The 15,371-nt window shown below is 35.5% G+C and overlaps 1 protein-coding gene across 1 annotated transcript in view; it reads left to right on the top strand.

Moving 5' to 3' along the window:
• LOC134745982 (putative inorganic phosphate cotransporter) overlaps positions 1-14,170 on the top strand; it is a 32,314-nt gene extending 18,144 nt beyond the window's left edge. Inside the window, exons 2-11 of the mRNA XM_063680143.1 lie at positions 2,844-2,974; positions 5,616-5,795; positions 9,018-9,156; positions 10,829-11,055; positions 11,231-11,380; positions 11,480-11,612; positions 11,922-12,046; positions 12,200-12,319; positions 12,807-12,942; positions 13,958-14,170. Coding sequence (XP_063536213.1) covers positions 2,844-2,974; positions 5,616-5,795; positions 9,018-9,156; positions 10,829-11,055; positions 11,231-11,380; positions 11,480-11,612; positions 11,922-12,046; positions 12,200-12,319; positions 12,807-12,942; positions 13,958-14,034 — 1,418 coding nt within the window. The 3' untranslated portion in view covers positions 14,035-14,170. The remainder of the gene's footprint in view (positions 1-2,843; positions 2,975-5,615; positions 5,796-9,017; positions 9,157-10,828; positions 11,056-11,230; positions 11,381-11,479; positions 11,613-11,921; positions 12,047-12,199; positions 12,320-12,806; positions 12,943-13,957) is intronic.
• The last annotated feature ends 1,201 nt before the right edge of the window (positions 14,171-15,371 follow it).

Below are 15,371 nucleotides of genomic sequence, written 5' to 3'. Positions count from 1 at the left end.
GGTCTTTATCAGATTTACGGTTATTTTTAACGTTGAGAGGTACAATATATACCTACCGCGTATACCTGCGTATTATATTACTATCACATTAACTTACATGGCAACCATTACACATTCAAGTTGTGTTTAATGGTCGTGATAGATAGCCTTGTCACGTACCTACTCAATGAGCCATTACTTGTATGTACCATCAAAATTGGTTAAATGTGCCCATTCTTATGAAGTATGGATGGAATCCGTGTATTGTTTTTAAGTGTGGTAGGCACCTGCGGAACGCTAACATGTCTAATATTCTTGCATTTTTTTAAATAATTTATTTAAAATGTAGGCCTTATTGGGGTGAAAAAGTGATAATATGTGATTTTATTTATTTTAGATATTTCTGGTAGGGTTGTGTTGAAGTCGAATGTCGTATGTAGTAATGTGGGTATGTTTTCTTTTTTGGCATGCTTTGCAGCCCAAATGACTAAAGACTAATTACTTTATGTTGGCCAGCTATAAAAAATCTAGTAAATGCTGAAACAAATTTAATCTATGTCAGCAAACGTCTATTTACAAATATTTTTTAAGTGTAGGTATTTCTTTAACTTTGGACCCAATTTTAGTTTGCCATCTGGATGGTTGGTGGAGTAAACGTGGTTTTTTATGTATTTTATACATAATTTGAATTAGAAAGTTAAATCAGACACCTTTAAAAAACTAAACTTATTAAAGACCCGTTCTTAGAATTCCAAAATGTGTTTCGTAACTCCGAAGTAATATAAATTGTCGCACATCTGCGAGTTTGCGACTTCTGGCACAGTAAGAACAGCACAGTAGTCTAGCCATAAATTCTGTTACAAAGTTAATTGTCTAGAGACTAATTTTAGTAATTCAATAAAGTTTTATATACCTAAAAAGACCCACCTCACCTTAATACATGCCTTTTAAGGAGCAAGCGAAGAAGGCCTAATTTACGCACTAGTTTTTGCGGAAATATGACATGCTTGTTCTGAAAAAATACCGTAATATACACTTAAGTTTAACTTATTTGCAACACAGTATTCCATGATAAAATATTGACATTTTGTTAAAGCTTATACCTAAAATACGTAACTTGGCAAACCTGAATATGGATTAATTTACCAAGGTTATTGAGGCCTTGAGGAAAATTATTGACTCTTGGCAAGTTAATTTTTGATCCACTGGATGAAAAAAATATTATGTATCTTAGAGAACAAGGCCTACTCTACGCGATACATAAAAAATAGTTTGTTACAGAAAGAAATTAAAGCTATGGGGTCGAAATTCCCGACGGAGGTGGTGAAAAAGACGTGCATTTTTTTGAGGCACTTCGCTTATTCATTAAAAAGCACGTAAATACGCAAGAGATGACAAAATCTAATAATCATTTTTTTTAAATTCGTCATTAGTTTGTCTATTTGATAATATTGAATTTGTTTCAATATCTTTTAATCTATAGTTGTTAAGTATGTGTAATTTACGTTATAACGGAATTTATGGCTAAACTAGGTAAGAGCAAGCTTCGTGTTTACAGGTGACAAAACAGTAATAATATTTTGTGATTATGGAAGTAGTACACCTAGTCAACAATACAGATATTTTATATTATTCAGCTAAAGTTAAATAGTACATAATTATTATAACATAACACCGTTCACATAATTAATGTCATTACCGTGTCTAACGCGATTAAATTTCATTATTAATAATACATGACAATAGTTAAATACCAATAATTAATTAATTAATAGTAGTGAGTTTTTTTTTAAATAAGTAGATTTTTTATTTTGTAATGACATTAATAATGTGTACAAAACGCGAGAGTTTAAAGTGTTATATATATAGCACCGTTCGACAAAGTATAGTATTCAATTCAATTTATATATTTAAAAAGACAAAAATGGGCCATAATGGTTAGTAACAATTTTAATATTGAGCTAAAGATTTATTTTAGGAAAAAATGTAGTACTATCTACTCCCTTATAGGACGTATTAGTCAAATTTATATAGGTACAACATTAAAAACTTATTTAAATACGGAAGTTCCCACGTTCAAAATTTCAAATTTTTATAATTCTGGGCAATTGTGATAATAACAGTTAGTGAGCCAAAATAGCGTTTATTCTTCATGGTGAGGACCAATTTTTTTTTCGAACAGCATGCTAATAAGGTACTGATTTTGATGCCAATTACCGCCACAGAATTTGTACGACTAGCATACTTTTATGAAAAAAAGCTACCTACTGTTATTTATTTACTGTTGTATGGGTTTACATCTCTCGCTCAGAGTTAGAATTTTCTCAAGGGCTACATGGACGTGATTTAGTTATCCTACCTCTTATGACATTTCGCGCGTGCGAAGTCTGTTAGGGTGACATTTGAACGGATTATATAAATTTTTACCTACATCATTTATTTCTGAAACAAACAAATATATTAAAGCTAATAATAATATTAGGGGACATTTTACATAGCTCAACCTAGCCCCATAATACTACTTAAACACAAGTAAAAAAGCTTATAACGACGCTTACAGAATGGCACTTACTGTTATTAATTCAAAAGTGCATTTCGACGCAAACTAAAATTTAATAACCATCTACATAATTGAGATTCTGACTGTTCCTTTTTTACAACTCAGCGGACTGAAATTCAGATAAATTATATTACTTACTTAGGCTTTAATTTCTCCATTTGCAATTTTGAGCTTACGCGATACAGCCCCGTTTTAGTTTCATTATAACCCTTCCAGTGCCTAATAACATGTTTAGTTTTTTTGGAAATTAGTTTTTAACAATTCTATTTCAGAATTGATTGATTCAATCACATTTCTTTTCCAGATGCGATGTTCGGAATGCGTCATGTCATGGTTTTTCTGCTGTTCCTGTCCACAACTGTCGCCTACGCCACACGAGTTAGCATGAGCATGGCTATAGTGGCCATGACCAGTTCCAACGACTATGGGTACCCAGTGAGTCAAAGTATTGGCTATGTTCTAGCGTCCGCTAGCTGGCGCGGATGCACGGAGCGGACGCACGCACGCGGGTGCAATTGTAGATAAAAAAAATTGCGCATGTCCGCGCCAGTTAGCTTTTCGCCCTCGCGCCATTCGAAGTGCATAAGCGGGCAAATCCAAACGACAATGTTATGTAGGGAAAACGACTGTATATATTAATTACCCAAAATTTTTGTTCCCCAATAGCTATTGTTGCATTCGCGTTTTTCCCCAAAGAGTAATATTTCCGAGAACATTTGCTTCACTACTTAACTAGACGGAGCCCCGTGTTTGACAGATGTCAACGACTCGACGTCAGATATCTAATGGTAGTAATGGTATAATACCGAGCGGGCTGGCGCAACAGTAATTGTGCATATAGACAATAAGGTGCTTTTGAGATAGGTACCTCACGTTGATGTTGAAAATGATGACACATCAACTTTTTCCACGGTAGCCGGCCCCAGCCGCAATAGAATTTATTATGTATTGTTACATTTTTAATTGGGTAACCTCTTTGCCTCTCCCAACACAGGTATATCTCATAACTGAACAAAATAATCCTCATATTAGACGCAGTCTCGTATTAATTAAGTACCTACCTACCTCATTAATTACAGGGTTTAACATAATAGGTACATTCTATATTAAGATTCAACCAGGCGCCCGATCTACAATGTAAGTAATTAGGTCAAGGTGCAAATGCAAAGTAATCAATAACACCCTTTGAGAACTATGTATTTTTCATCATAAAATGAACATTTATTAAACAAAAACTGAAACAGATAAGTAATTAAAATAACGCAAATTAAAATATTTTCATTAAATACTCGATGTGTTTGCTAGTAAATATTATTTAAACATGCCTGATCAAAGTTCCGCGAAATATACCTAATGTATTATGGCGTCTACAGAGTAAATATCGAGTAAAAAGAAAAAAATATATTTAAAAATGCGAGATGTATATTTTGACGAAAATTAATGACAAAAGGTCACTCAAATGAAGAACACGTGTATCAGACGGTTCGGAAATAGAAATGAAAAGATCAATCTTTCCTAAGACAGCGAGTGAAAACATGGTTTTTTTATATAGGGTAAACCCTCCAGTGAATGAACACACCCCAGTGAATGAACAAAATCACGTTGTTCGTCTAAATTAAGAAATACCACTTGTCGTATTTTTTTTTCTCATTTACAACTCTTTTTCCTATGCAATGGCAACCCGTGATAAAAAAATCGACCAGTTTGAATGTGACTGGCGTTTGAAGTTTACGTGTTTCTGGTTTTGTATGGAAAAATTTGATCTCACATAAGAACAGTGTATACGTTTGGATTTCTATAAATGTACACTTTGTCGGCGTATTATGCGATTAAGTCTTTATTTTTTAGGTTCCATTACTGGCTTATCAAATGTTCTGAAACCAGTAAATAAACACACCTTTCACTTACTACGTACGTCTTATTAAGTCTATATACATTTTTTTTTTTTTTCAAAATGTATATGTAAAAGAAATAGTATTGAGCTTGTTTTTAGTGATTCTGCATAGAAAACGATTCTGATTCGTTCAGCTAGTGCCAGTACTGGAACAAACGAAATGTCTATAGTCCATTTACTAGATTTTTCGTGCCGATATAGAACAAAATCGTCGATCTCCTTTGCAGGAAGCATTCACATGTCGGAGGCTCCATACCGGGCCTTCAGGGCCTTCGACCTTCGCATTCAGACACTTGTTTTGGTCATTTTTTGCCTATTTTCTTAATTCTTCAGTACTTATTTATTATAAAATTATAAAAATAATATATTTGAAATTCTCACAATATTTCATTTGATATATAACACGATATAGTTTGCAAAACTCTATTTTTTAATTTTCTCATTTTCGCTCGAAAAGTGCCTCATATTTAAAATTCATTTGTTTTCATTACATATCCGTCTGGATCACATACTTGCATATGTGTACGTGTGTGTTAATTAGTTTTGGAGCAAATAGGCTGTGAGAGACGGACATACGGACAGATGGATGGACAGACAGACGGACGGACGGACGGACAGACGGACAGACAGTGAATGATCCTATAAGGGTCCGTTTTGCCTTTTGAGGTTAGGAACCTTAAAAAAGGATTTTAAAAATCGTCCCAGAAATAACGGAGTTATGGATTAACAAACATTTAAAAAAAAACATACAACCGAATTGAGAATCTCCTCTTTTTGAAATCTTAAAGTCGATTTAAAATGCGCTTGCCTCACCGCATTCTTTTAATAAGGTAATGCTAGTTAATTACATAAATAGTCCCAGATGTTAATTCAAATTTACAATTACGATTGAATTGATTGATTGAATTTGATCTCATTTGACATCACAATGTTTAATTTTAAATAATATTTACGTGGTTTGACAGGGAAAAGCTGCTACGGTACTCGCAAAAAATATGTAAAAGTTTCTTTATTCGATTCTTCTAAAAAAAACCATGGTAACAAAATGACTTTCGATTTTAGCCGCCTTCAGTGACAAGCCATTAGGCATATCCTCTGACCGTTTGCATAGTGGCAATAATTTTAACTCTTAAATTAAAAAAAATATATATATTTTTAGTACTTAAACCTTGACTTTTCTAGGTTTTCGAGTGGGAGCGCAGCATTCAAGACCTGATCTTGTCATCCTTCTTCTGGGGCTACATAGTGCTGCAGATTCCGGCGGGCATGATAGCCGGAAGGTTCGGGGGCAAGAACCTCATTCTGACTGCGATGCTGTCCAACGGTCTAGTAAATCTGTTCGTGCCATATGCTGCTCAAAAGGTATTGAATAAGCTAAACTCATGCTCACAGCAGCAACTTTGTTCACACGTTCGGCGGCGGTACTTACGGTGATAGCCTTACTGCTAAATCTTAAAGTTTAAACTCAATTGGCAAGCACGGCTATAGCCGTTACCGCCGCTAGTTAGGAGTGTTAACTTTTGGTGCGCCTAATGAAACCTTTAGTAGCAATAAAGTTTAATGGTCAGTTTACAGTGTAGACAGGGTAGGTACAGGCTACATATTTTTATTAGGCGACATCTTTTGAAACTATCAGGGTGTTCTAGAAGTTCCTCATTACGAGGGTCATGCCAAAAGAATTTAGATATTCAAAAAATAAAATATAATGTTTACCAATTCTTTAATACAGGTATCTATTTCTTCAAAGTATGTATACATTTTTCCATCCGTTTAAACCACTTAGCGCCACTTGCACCATTCCACTAACCCGGGGTTAACCAGTTAAACCTGCAGTTACCATGGTTACCAGTACAATTTGACACTGGGTTAACGGTTTAACGGGTTGACCCTGGGTTAGTGGAATGGTGCAAGTGGGCCTAAGAAAATACCGACAACTACTCTTCTTTAGACACCAGGGCATCTTCTCTGCTGTCATACTCCTTTCCTCTTAACTTTTCTTTAATTTTCAGAAACAAGTAAAAATCACAGGGTGCTTGGTTAGGTGAATATGGTGGATGAGGCGGGATAGAGTTATTTTTTGAAGCAAAATAGTCGAGTATTCTGGCTGAAGTGTGTGGAGCGGCATTGTCGTGGTGCCAGAGCAGGTTCCGGGTTCCTGGCTTTGGCCGCTTGTCGCACCAAGCTGATAATACTTTTGGGGCACAAACGGTGACATACTTACCAGTCCGAGTTAACTGTTCGTTGATCCTCCAGCACCACGGTAGCGATATGTCCCGTCTTGCAGAAAAATAAGGCAACCATTTGTTTCTGTGTGCTGCGCGCTCGGCGACATTTTGTTGGCGTCGGTTCATCTTCAAAGCACTATACCGTCGACTGCCTTTCAGGATCATAGTCTTTCGTGACCTGTCAGTATGTCGTACATGTTTTTAGGGTTCCGTACCCAAAGGGTAAAAACGGGACCCTATTAATAAGACTCCTCTGTCCGTCTGTCTGTCTGTCCGTCTATCTGTCATCAGGCTATATCTCATCAACAGTGATAGCTAGACAGTTGAAATTTTCAAAGACGATGTATTTCGGTTGCCGCTATAACAACAAATACTAAAAAGTACGGAACCCTTGGTGGGCGAGTCCGACTCGCACTTTTCCGGTTTTTTTCTCACCGGCGCCAAACTTTTCTATCATAAATTAACACCAATCTACGCGATCCTGCAAGTCGTTGAGTTTATGAGGCACCCATCTTGAACAACGCATACGAATTATTTATAATGCGGCTGATCCAATGCCCAGTTGTCGCTCAAGCTGTAATACGTATTATGTAATTCACTTGTTCTCACGTATATTTTATTCTACAGCTTTATTATTAAAATTACTCCGCGCTCTTTTGAATTTAGCAAACCATTTAAAACTGTTGCCTGCGAATGCGAACGCACAGATTCGCCGGAAGTTGTAAATAAGAGTTCAAAACATTTTTGAGGCTTTGAAACTTTTTTGAAATCATAAAACATTATAACCCGAAAATCAGGTCGAGTAAGCTCCATCTTCGCGGCGAATTCCCGCCAGATTCAGTCGAAAAAAATATATTTAAGAAAATGTTACTTCACCTGATATGTTACCTTTTTTTTTAATACTACGTCGGTGGCAAACAAGCATACGGCCTGATGTTAAGCTGTAAGCTGCAACTAAAGAGGAGTTACATGCGCGTTGCCGATCCTAACACTCCGCACCCTCGTTGAGCTCTGCAACCTTACTCACTGGCAGGAACACAACACTATGAGTAGGGTCTAGTGTTATTTGGCTGCGGTTTTCTGTAAGGTGGAGGTACTTCCCCAGTTGGGCTCTGCTCTAGATCTAGAATGACATCCGCTGTCCTGTGCCCTACCACACAAAGCGAGATGTCATTCACATTGCCCATACCTCTCTTTTGGACGTAGTTTAAGGACATACCCGGGTCTAATCCTCGGGTCGGGTACCTAATCCGATTATGCTAAAAGGAGTAATCACCGAATCAATATTGACTAAACTTGCGGGCGAAAACAAATGACAGCAATTTGTTAAAAGACACCCCTCCAAATACTAAAACAATGTTGCCGCCGACAGTATTTGAAAATCAATGAAAACATTCGAAATTTGACTTCTAAGTCATGGAAATAAGTTTCAATTGATGTTTACAAATATTTTTCGAGATACAAAGTATTATTCGTTGCTTTTTCCAACATTCCCGAAATGAATTAGAAGAGGTCTATGACAGTTTATAAGGAGGCGACATTTCTAGATCAGCGCTTGTTGTTGGATATAGTTGTATATAATCTCCCCCATTACCCCATTACCAGTTCCCATTGATTTTTTTAACAAAAAATTTGATTTTATGATTTGGCTTTTATTATGATAAACAAAACAAACAATTCATTCGGCAAACCTAACCAAAGATTTTTAGGACTGTTTCTACATATAGGTTAGTAATAAAGGTACTTCTAACATGAATTGCTCGAAAAGCGATTACGATTAGTATACATACAAAAAAAAAATCGGCAATTAAAGTTGTTGTTTTATTTTGCAAAAAAATCGGCTTTTACTAGGGCCAAATTAGTAATTTGCTATACCACAACTTTATCCAAGTCGAGTAATTTCCCGGATGGCACGTGGCCGGTAAGAATCAGTGTCCAAGGATATGTTGGTTGGTTGGATAATAGGATAATTATGTTAATTAAATTAGTTCTAATTTTCAGAGTGAAATTGCTACCTACCGAAAATTGACAGATTTATTTACACAATGTGGAGCTCTACTTTGAAAAGTTTATTTATACCTATTGTTATCGTGTTCGCAAAAACGATTACTAACAACAGATTACAACGTTTCTCTTTGGTTGGTAAAGAGATACAAGGGCTTTATCAATTACAGGTGCATATGTTGACTATAAATTAAGTGCTCTCTTGCTTGGAATACTGGGGCAAAGTTACTGGGAAAATAATTATCATTCAGGTATCTTTCCCTACGAAATATTTCCGGGAAATGAACATTTCTATTGGTAGTTCCACCAGCGCCGGCAGGGTTTGCCATTTACAACTTCAGATTTTTTGTTTCAGGGTGGATGGGTAGCGGTCTGTGCTTGCCGTATTCTCATGGGTCTTACTCAGGGTCTGCTGTATCCAAGTCTTCACGGTTTGCTCGGCCAATGGTCACCAGTTTCTGAAAGAAGTCGTATGGGGACCATAGTATATGCAGGTAACTTATTATTTAGAAGTGTTTGATCATATTTCAATTTAAGAATTAGGAATGGAGCATAAAAAAATCGCAGAGTAAAATATGATAAAAAACACAAATCCTTCATAAAAACTAAATAAAAAAATAGCAAGTTTTAAACTGAAATAATAGCACATACCAGTGGGCATTCAACTCATTTATTTTAATTAAATTAAAATTTACATTAAAATTATACGTTACGCTACCAATTGCAATGATTATAAACTAAAAACAACACGAATATGTGATATAATTATAAAAAATATTAAATACCAATCACTACATAGTATAAAACAAAGTCGCTTATTGCAGTCTGGATGAATGTCTGTCCCTATGTATGCTTAGATCTTTAAAACTACGCAACGGTTTTTGATGCGGTTCTTGAATAGATAGAGTGATTCAAGAGGAAGGTTTATATGTATAATTTGTAAAGGTTTTGTGTAAATTAGTTGAACTACCCGTGCGAAGCCGGAGCGGGTCGCTAATAGCACAGATTAATAAATAGTTACTACGTAACAGATACATCATTCCCATACAAAAGCGAAAATACCTACGCTATAATAGCCTACAAAATCTTAATAATAATACCTGCTGTTCAGGACGAGAAGAAATGTACCATAAGTACGCGCACAAAGAGTCGAGACTGCCTTGCTCGCCGTGCGAGTCACGTGCCAACGCGTCATCGTAAGAATGCGCTAGGGTTGTACTGTTACTTATGTTATTATTGTAATAAAACGAATGTTGCGAATCAACCATATTTTTTATTAGTCAATCAAATATTTAAAAACAACACTTATAATGACCTGACTCAAAAAACTCCTTAATTTACGATTTATCTACTTATGTTCAAAGAAATAAATGGTTCATAAAGATAGATTTAAAATACTACTCACCTTTCTTCGTCTCTCGGAAATGAAAAAAAACGACAAATTTTCTTTTGTTTTTTGACTTTTACACCCATCCTCTGCACAATAATTACGTGGTTTCGGCATCTCGAAGCGTAAGCGCGGGAAACGTGCGGTGCGAGCGCTCAGGCGGGCGTTCGGCGGCCCTCTGTCGGTTGTATTGTCGACGATACGCCGAGCGGTAGGCATATAGCGCGTGGCCTTGAGCGAGTGAAGGAGGCCTGCTAATAGTTATATATAAGTAAATATTTTAGGACAAAATCTCTTTTTAACCCATTTTCCTAAAAAAAAAACTCGCAGTTGGAAGATCTTGACGTACCTATTATAAACTGACTGCATTTTAATTTTGTGTTCGTTTACCGCGATTGTTACTCATGAAATAAAACTATGAAAACGGATTATATCGCGTATATTGAATTACAACATACATCCCGACGTTCAATATACGTGATATAATCCGTTTCATAGTTTTATTTCATGGCTGCATTTTGTTGTTTTTTTTTTCATATAAAAATAATATTAGGTACAAGGCTAGTTACCGTAACAATCTCATAAAATTAATAACCTAATATTGTGCTAACAATAATGACGATGACGATGAATACAATGCTATTAAAAGTTTTAGTCGACGTCGTCCTCCTAAATACACTGTTCCGTGATAGTGACCATTGTATTTTTGGTTTCCGGCACATTTATTTTATTCACAAAAGAATGGCCAATCAGTTATAACCGACCATTTTTTTTTTCAGGAGCTCAACTAGGCACTATAATCGAGATGATGTCTGCCGGAGTGCTCTCAGCAAGCAAGTGGGGCTGGCCTTCTGTTTACTACGTCACAGGAATCACCTGCCTGGGCTGGTCACTTTTATGGGTCATTTTCGGTGCCTCCACTCCGGGTATGAGCCGATGGATTTCGAAGGAGGAGAGAAAGTATATCGAGACAAATACTGCTTCGGCCGATATTAGTGAAGCCAAGGTAAATTTATGTTTATACTAAAATCCTTTATATTTTTAGGATTTCTAAAAATAATGCATTAACGTTAATGGTTTCCGCCGCCCGTCAGTTTAAACTTAAAACTCAAAGAAGATGTAATTGGATTGTATGATTATTGTATTAACAAATAAGTTTTAACGAGACGTCTTTGTTTTAGAAAATGGTGACCCCATGGAAGAGCATTTGGAGTTCACTTCCCTTCTGGGCTATCCTGCTCGCTCACAGCGGACAGAGTCTTGGTTTCTGGACGCTCCTTACTGAAATGCCTTCCTACATGGCTAAGGTTCTTGGGGTCGACATTAAAAGCGTGAGTTTCTTAAATGTGTATCAATAAAAGAAATAAATACTTAGATTTTTTTTTTAATTATTATTATTCAAGATGGTTATTTAATGCCAAAATTTTCAGAATGGAATCTTGTCTGCACTTCCCTATGTTGCGATGTACATCCTCAGTTTCATCTTCAGCTGGTCGGCGGACTTCCTTACCAACAGAAACATTTGTTCAGTTTCCACTACGCGAAAAATATTTAATACTATTGGTATGATCAATACAATTTATCAATACAATCGTGAGACATACTAACTTAGTTAACTTAGCGGTTTCACTCACGTATTTTTAGTCACTCGCGCGACATGTTTCACACATGACGCGCGAGTGACTAAAAATACGTGAGTGAAACTGCTAAGTTAGCTAAATACAATTTATAGTCAATATTATTATTTATTACACTTGATTATGTCCTTTCTTGCAAAGGGACGAATTCTGAAATGTTATATTTTGTATTTTTTTTCTAACATTAAAAGAAAAACTTGCAAAATATTGTGGATCAACGTGGTTTTTTTTTCAGCATTCTGGGGGCCTGCAGCCGCATTGCTGATTCTCTCTTATCTTCCGCCAGGACACTTGACACTGGCGGTTGTAATTCTCACTTTCACTGTTGGATTAAACGGCGCTCACTACGTCGGTTTCTTAGTAAGTAGGATATTGTAATTATTGCAACAGATAAGGTAAGGTAAAAAAAAAAAATGTGTAACCTTTTCAGTTTTATGATTTTTACTGACCTGTTGGTCGTTAATTTAGACTAGTTGTAAATATATTTAACGTTGTGTTTATATTGTTTTCCAGATCACACACATTGATATATCACCGAACTTTGCCAGTACCTTAATGGGTATAACAAATGGCGTTGGAAACATTTTCTCCATTCTAGCGCCTCTCAGTGTCTCCGCTGTGGTAAAAGATGAGGTACTAAAATGTATTATTGTTATAATGTGTTTGATACTGCCCTGACCAAGTCGACGAAACAAATTAACTCATTTTTTAACTAGTCAAAAGCTAAGTAAAATTACAGGGTCTCTTAATTACAAAGGCAATTTGTGTACTTTGTTCGTTTCAATAGGCTGGGAACATAAGTTATTGATGATTTTAAAAATAAATTTGCCGAAATTAAAAGTTAGATTCAAACTCAATCAGTTAATATGAGTCAATAGCTATTTTAGCTAAGACATATAAGCAGGCACTATTGATCAAATGATCACTAACGTGTCCATGCCCAAAAGCCTAGGTAGGTAGGTACATTGCTTTATAAAAAGTGGAATATATTATTTTCAACATTTCCATTTGAATTTAGTGCTTGTGTGTTTATAGAAATTCGTATAATTTTATTTACGATTCGGATATTTTTACGATTTATTCGTTTCGGTACATTATATATATTTTTTTCACTTTTTAGACAAGTGCTTCTGAATGGCGGAAGGTATTCTTCATATCTATTGGTTTCTACTTCCTCAGTAACATGTTTTATGTCCTATTCATGTCTGGCAACATTCAACCATGGAATGAACCTATTACTGAAAATAAGAGTTTGGGTAAGTTTACAATTTCAAAGTTAGTAAAACACTTCTTATAACAGATTTCGGAATAGCAAGTTTTCATTAATTTTTCGTTTTGATTGCCAAGTCATTATAAGTATGTATTAAAAAAATAAAGGTATCGAATATTGTTACGGTTTTAACACCCCCTGGCACTGACTAAAATAAGTGACTTGGTTTCACATTACATCTCAATAGTACATTATTGTGGAGGCTCGGAAGTAGCTACTTGCTGGCTGAGGATTTGTTTTAAACGGACGACCTTGGGAGAGTTTGACATATCTATAATAATTCAATGTTTTTAAAAATAATAATAGGCCTATTTGAATAAAGATTAACTTTGACTTTGACTAAATATTTTACAGAAGGAACAATTTTTATGTATATATTTTCACAGAAAAAAGTAAAAAGATTTGCTTTGCCGCCGTTTTATTTTTTAAATTAAAAATGGAAGTGTATTTTTCTGCTGAAAATACGCCAACCTATTTGAGACACCTAAATAGTCGCGGTACCAACATTGATCATCTGTTTGGCTGTTTAATGGACCTATGCCTTCATTTGATATGGCCACTTCAACTTTTAAAAAGTTTGGAACTCGACAAATAATGGAATTTGTATGCAACATTGCAGTCCCGAAATCGAGACTGCAATGTTTTTAACTTTTTAATTTTTTGACTGACCATAAACTACGCACTTCGCGACCTACTTTTTAACCGGCTACGTCGACTTTGCCGTCCATTTTCTGCGTTGCGAGACTTGCATCTTTTTACATGTAATGTTTTTGATGGGATAAAGTTTACTGAATCTGGTCCAATCGATTCAGTTTCAATCGTATCTCTGTACATAAGTTTTAAATTTAAAACTTTATATAAAAAGTTACAAATATGTTGTTATTATAGGATGATTATTAAGTAAGCAAAAAACCACCTACCAGTGGAAGAATTAACACAATTAACACAAAGAAAAATAACAGACTATAACAATTTTCATTAAACTCATATTTTTTTCACAGAAGAGGGAGTAAAAACTAAAGAAGAAAAATCAGGAAAAAAGAATAGCAGTTCAAACTACGGAGAAGAGAAGTTTTAGAAATGAAGAGTTGTGTGAATGTTAACTTATTTGTTAGCTGTGCTAGCTAGTCATGGTCATGTCATTTGATTGAATGTGAGAAACAATAGCTCAAAAATATCTATATGCAAAAAGTGACAATAATATTTTAAAAGCATTAGCAACCTAAAATATATCTGAAAATCCATAAATCATAATTTTATTCACAGACTACATTGTTAAATATATTATTAAATTATAGCTAATAATAACATTTACTGTCCATCAACTCTCAATAGTCCTAACACCCTGGCTAGTGCTGCCTCTGCGTGCGTCCCATGATACGGGCAAGGGCAGCATCCACTCGGTGTATCCTTTACATTTCATTAAAGTGTCAAAAGGCCTTTAAATTACGTGTTGTGTGTGTTGGGTGGAACCGAAGCCAAATGCAGTCAATATTGTTAACTTTAATGATAAAATATTATTATAGAGCTAGCTTTTAAATAGTACCAGCAATACTATCAGCAGCCAAAAGAAGACGGATCAGGCCGCATTAATATAACATTTTTCGAACTGTGGTTTTAATTTTCAGTGCGGTCAAAATTAAAGTACTGGATCTATGTTTCACAAATAAAAGAAAGGTAACTCTTGATTGGAACGATAACTTTAGGAATGCTGGTAGATGGTGCCCTTTATTGAAAAGATTAACCAGTTACTATTCCAAATGTATTTAGTTTATTGAAGTCACAATAGACATACATTAGAGCAATTTTTGTAATTTGGCTACGTTACAAGAGTCGATTACCAACCATCCACCGAGTTGGACGCTTTTTGGCGCGCCTTCGTGTATGGGAAAATGGGATATCTGGACAATAATCTAAATTGCTATTTAGTGGCTTTAGGCGCTCAGAACTGGCTTGTCACACATTGTTGTGTTATACAATGCACAACACCATAATAATATTATTGTCATGCTTCTCAATTAGGTATTTTCTATTTCTAAAAATTTAATGGACAACAAATTCAGACCGTGAGTGAACAAAATGTAATGTCAATGTACAGCTTTATATTATATATTACAGTCTCAAAACGTTTCAAATACTAATTATAAACAGATTTTCAGTAACGCGACCGAATATCTAAATAATTGTTAAATAAGTAGTAATCAAATCACTGGCCCCGTAGGCAACATGCCAATCTCTAACGCTCCGTAGCGAACGAAACGCAACTGTCACTCTCACACTAATATGGAACAGTGACAAAGCGATTCGATAGCGAAGCGATGACACACAAAGCGATTCGATAGCGAAGCGCAAGCGATCGTCACCTTGGCTAGGCCGCCTGATTTGACATTCCTGTTCCCGCTACTAGTCACATTT

Source organism: Cydia strobilella, chromosome 12, assembly GCF_947568885.1.
Source record: "Cydia strobilella chromosome 12, ilCydStro3.1, whole genome shotgun sequence".
In the NCBI taxonomy this organism is placed as follows: domain Eukaryota; kingdom Metazoa; phylum Arthropoda; class Insecta; order Lepidoptera; family Tortricidae; genus Cydia; species Cydia strobilella.
The sequence above is the reverse complement of the archived record's forward strand: the minus strand, read 5'-3'. Positions and strand labels throughout refer to the sequence as shown.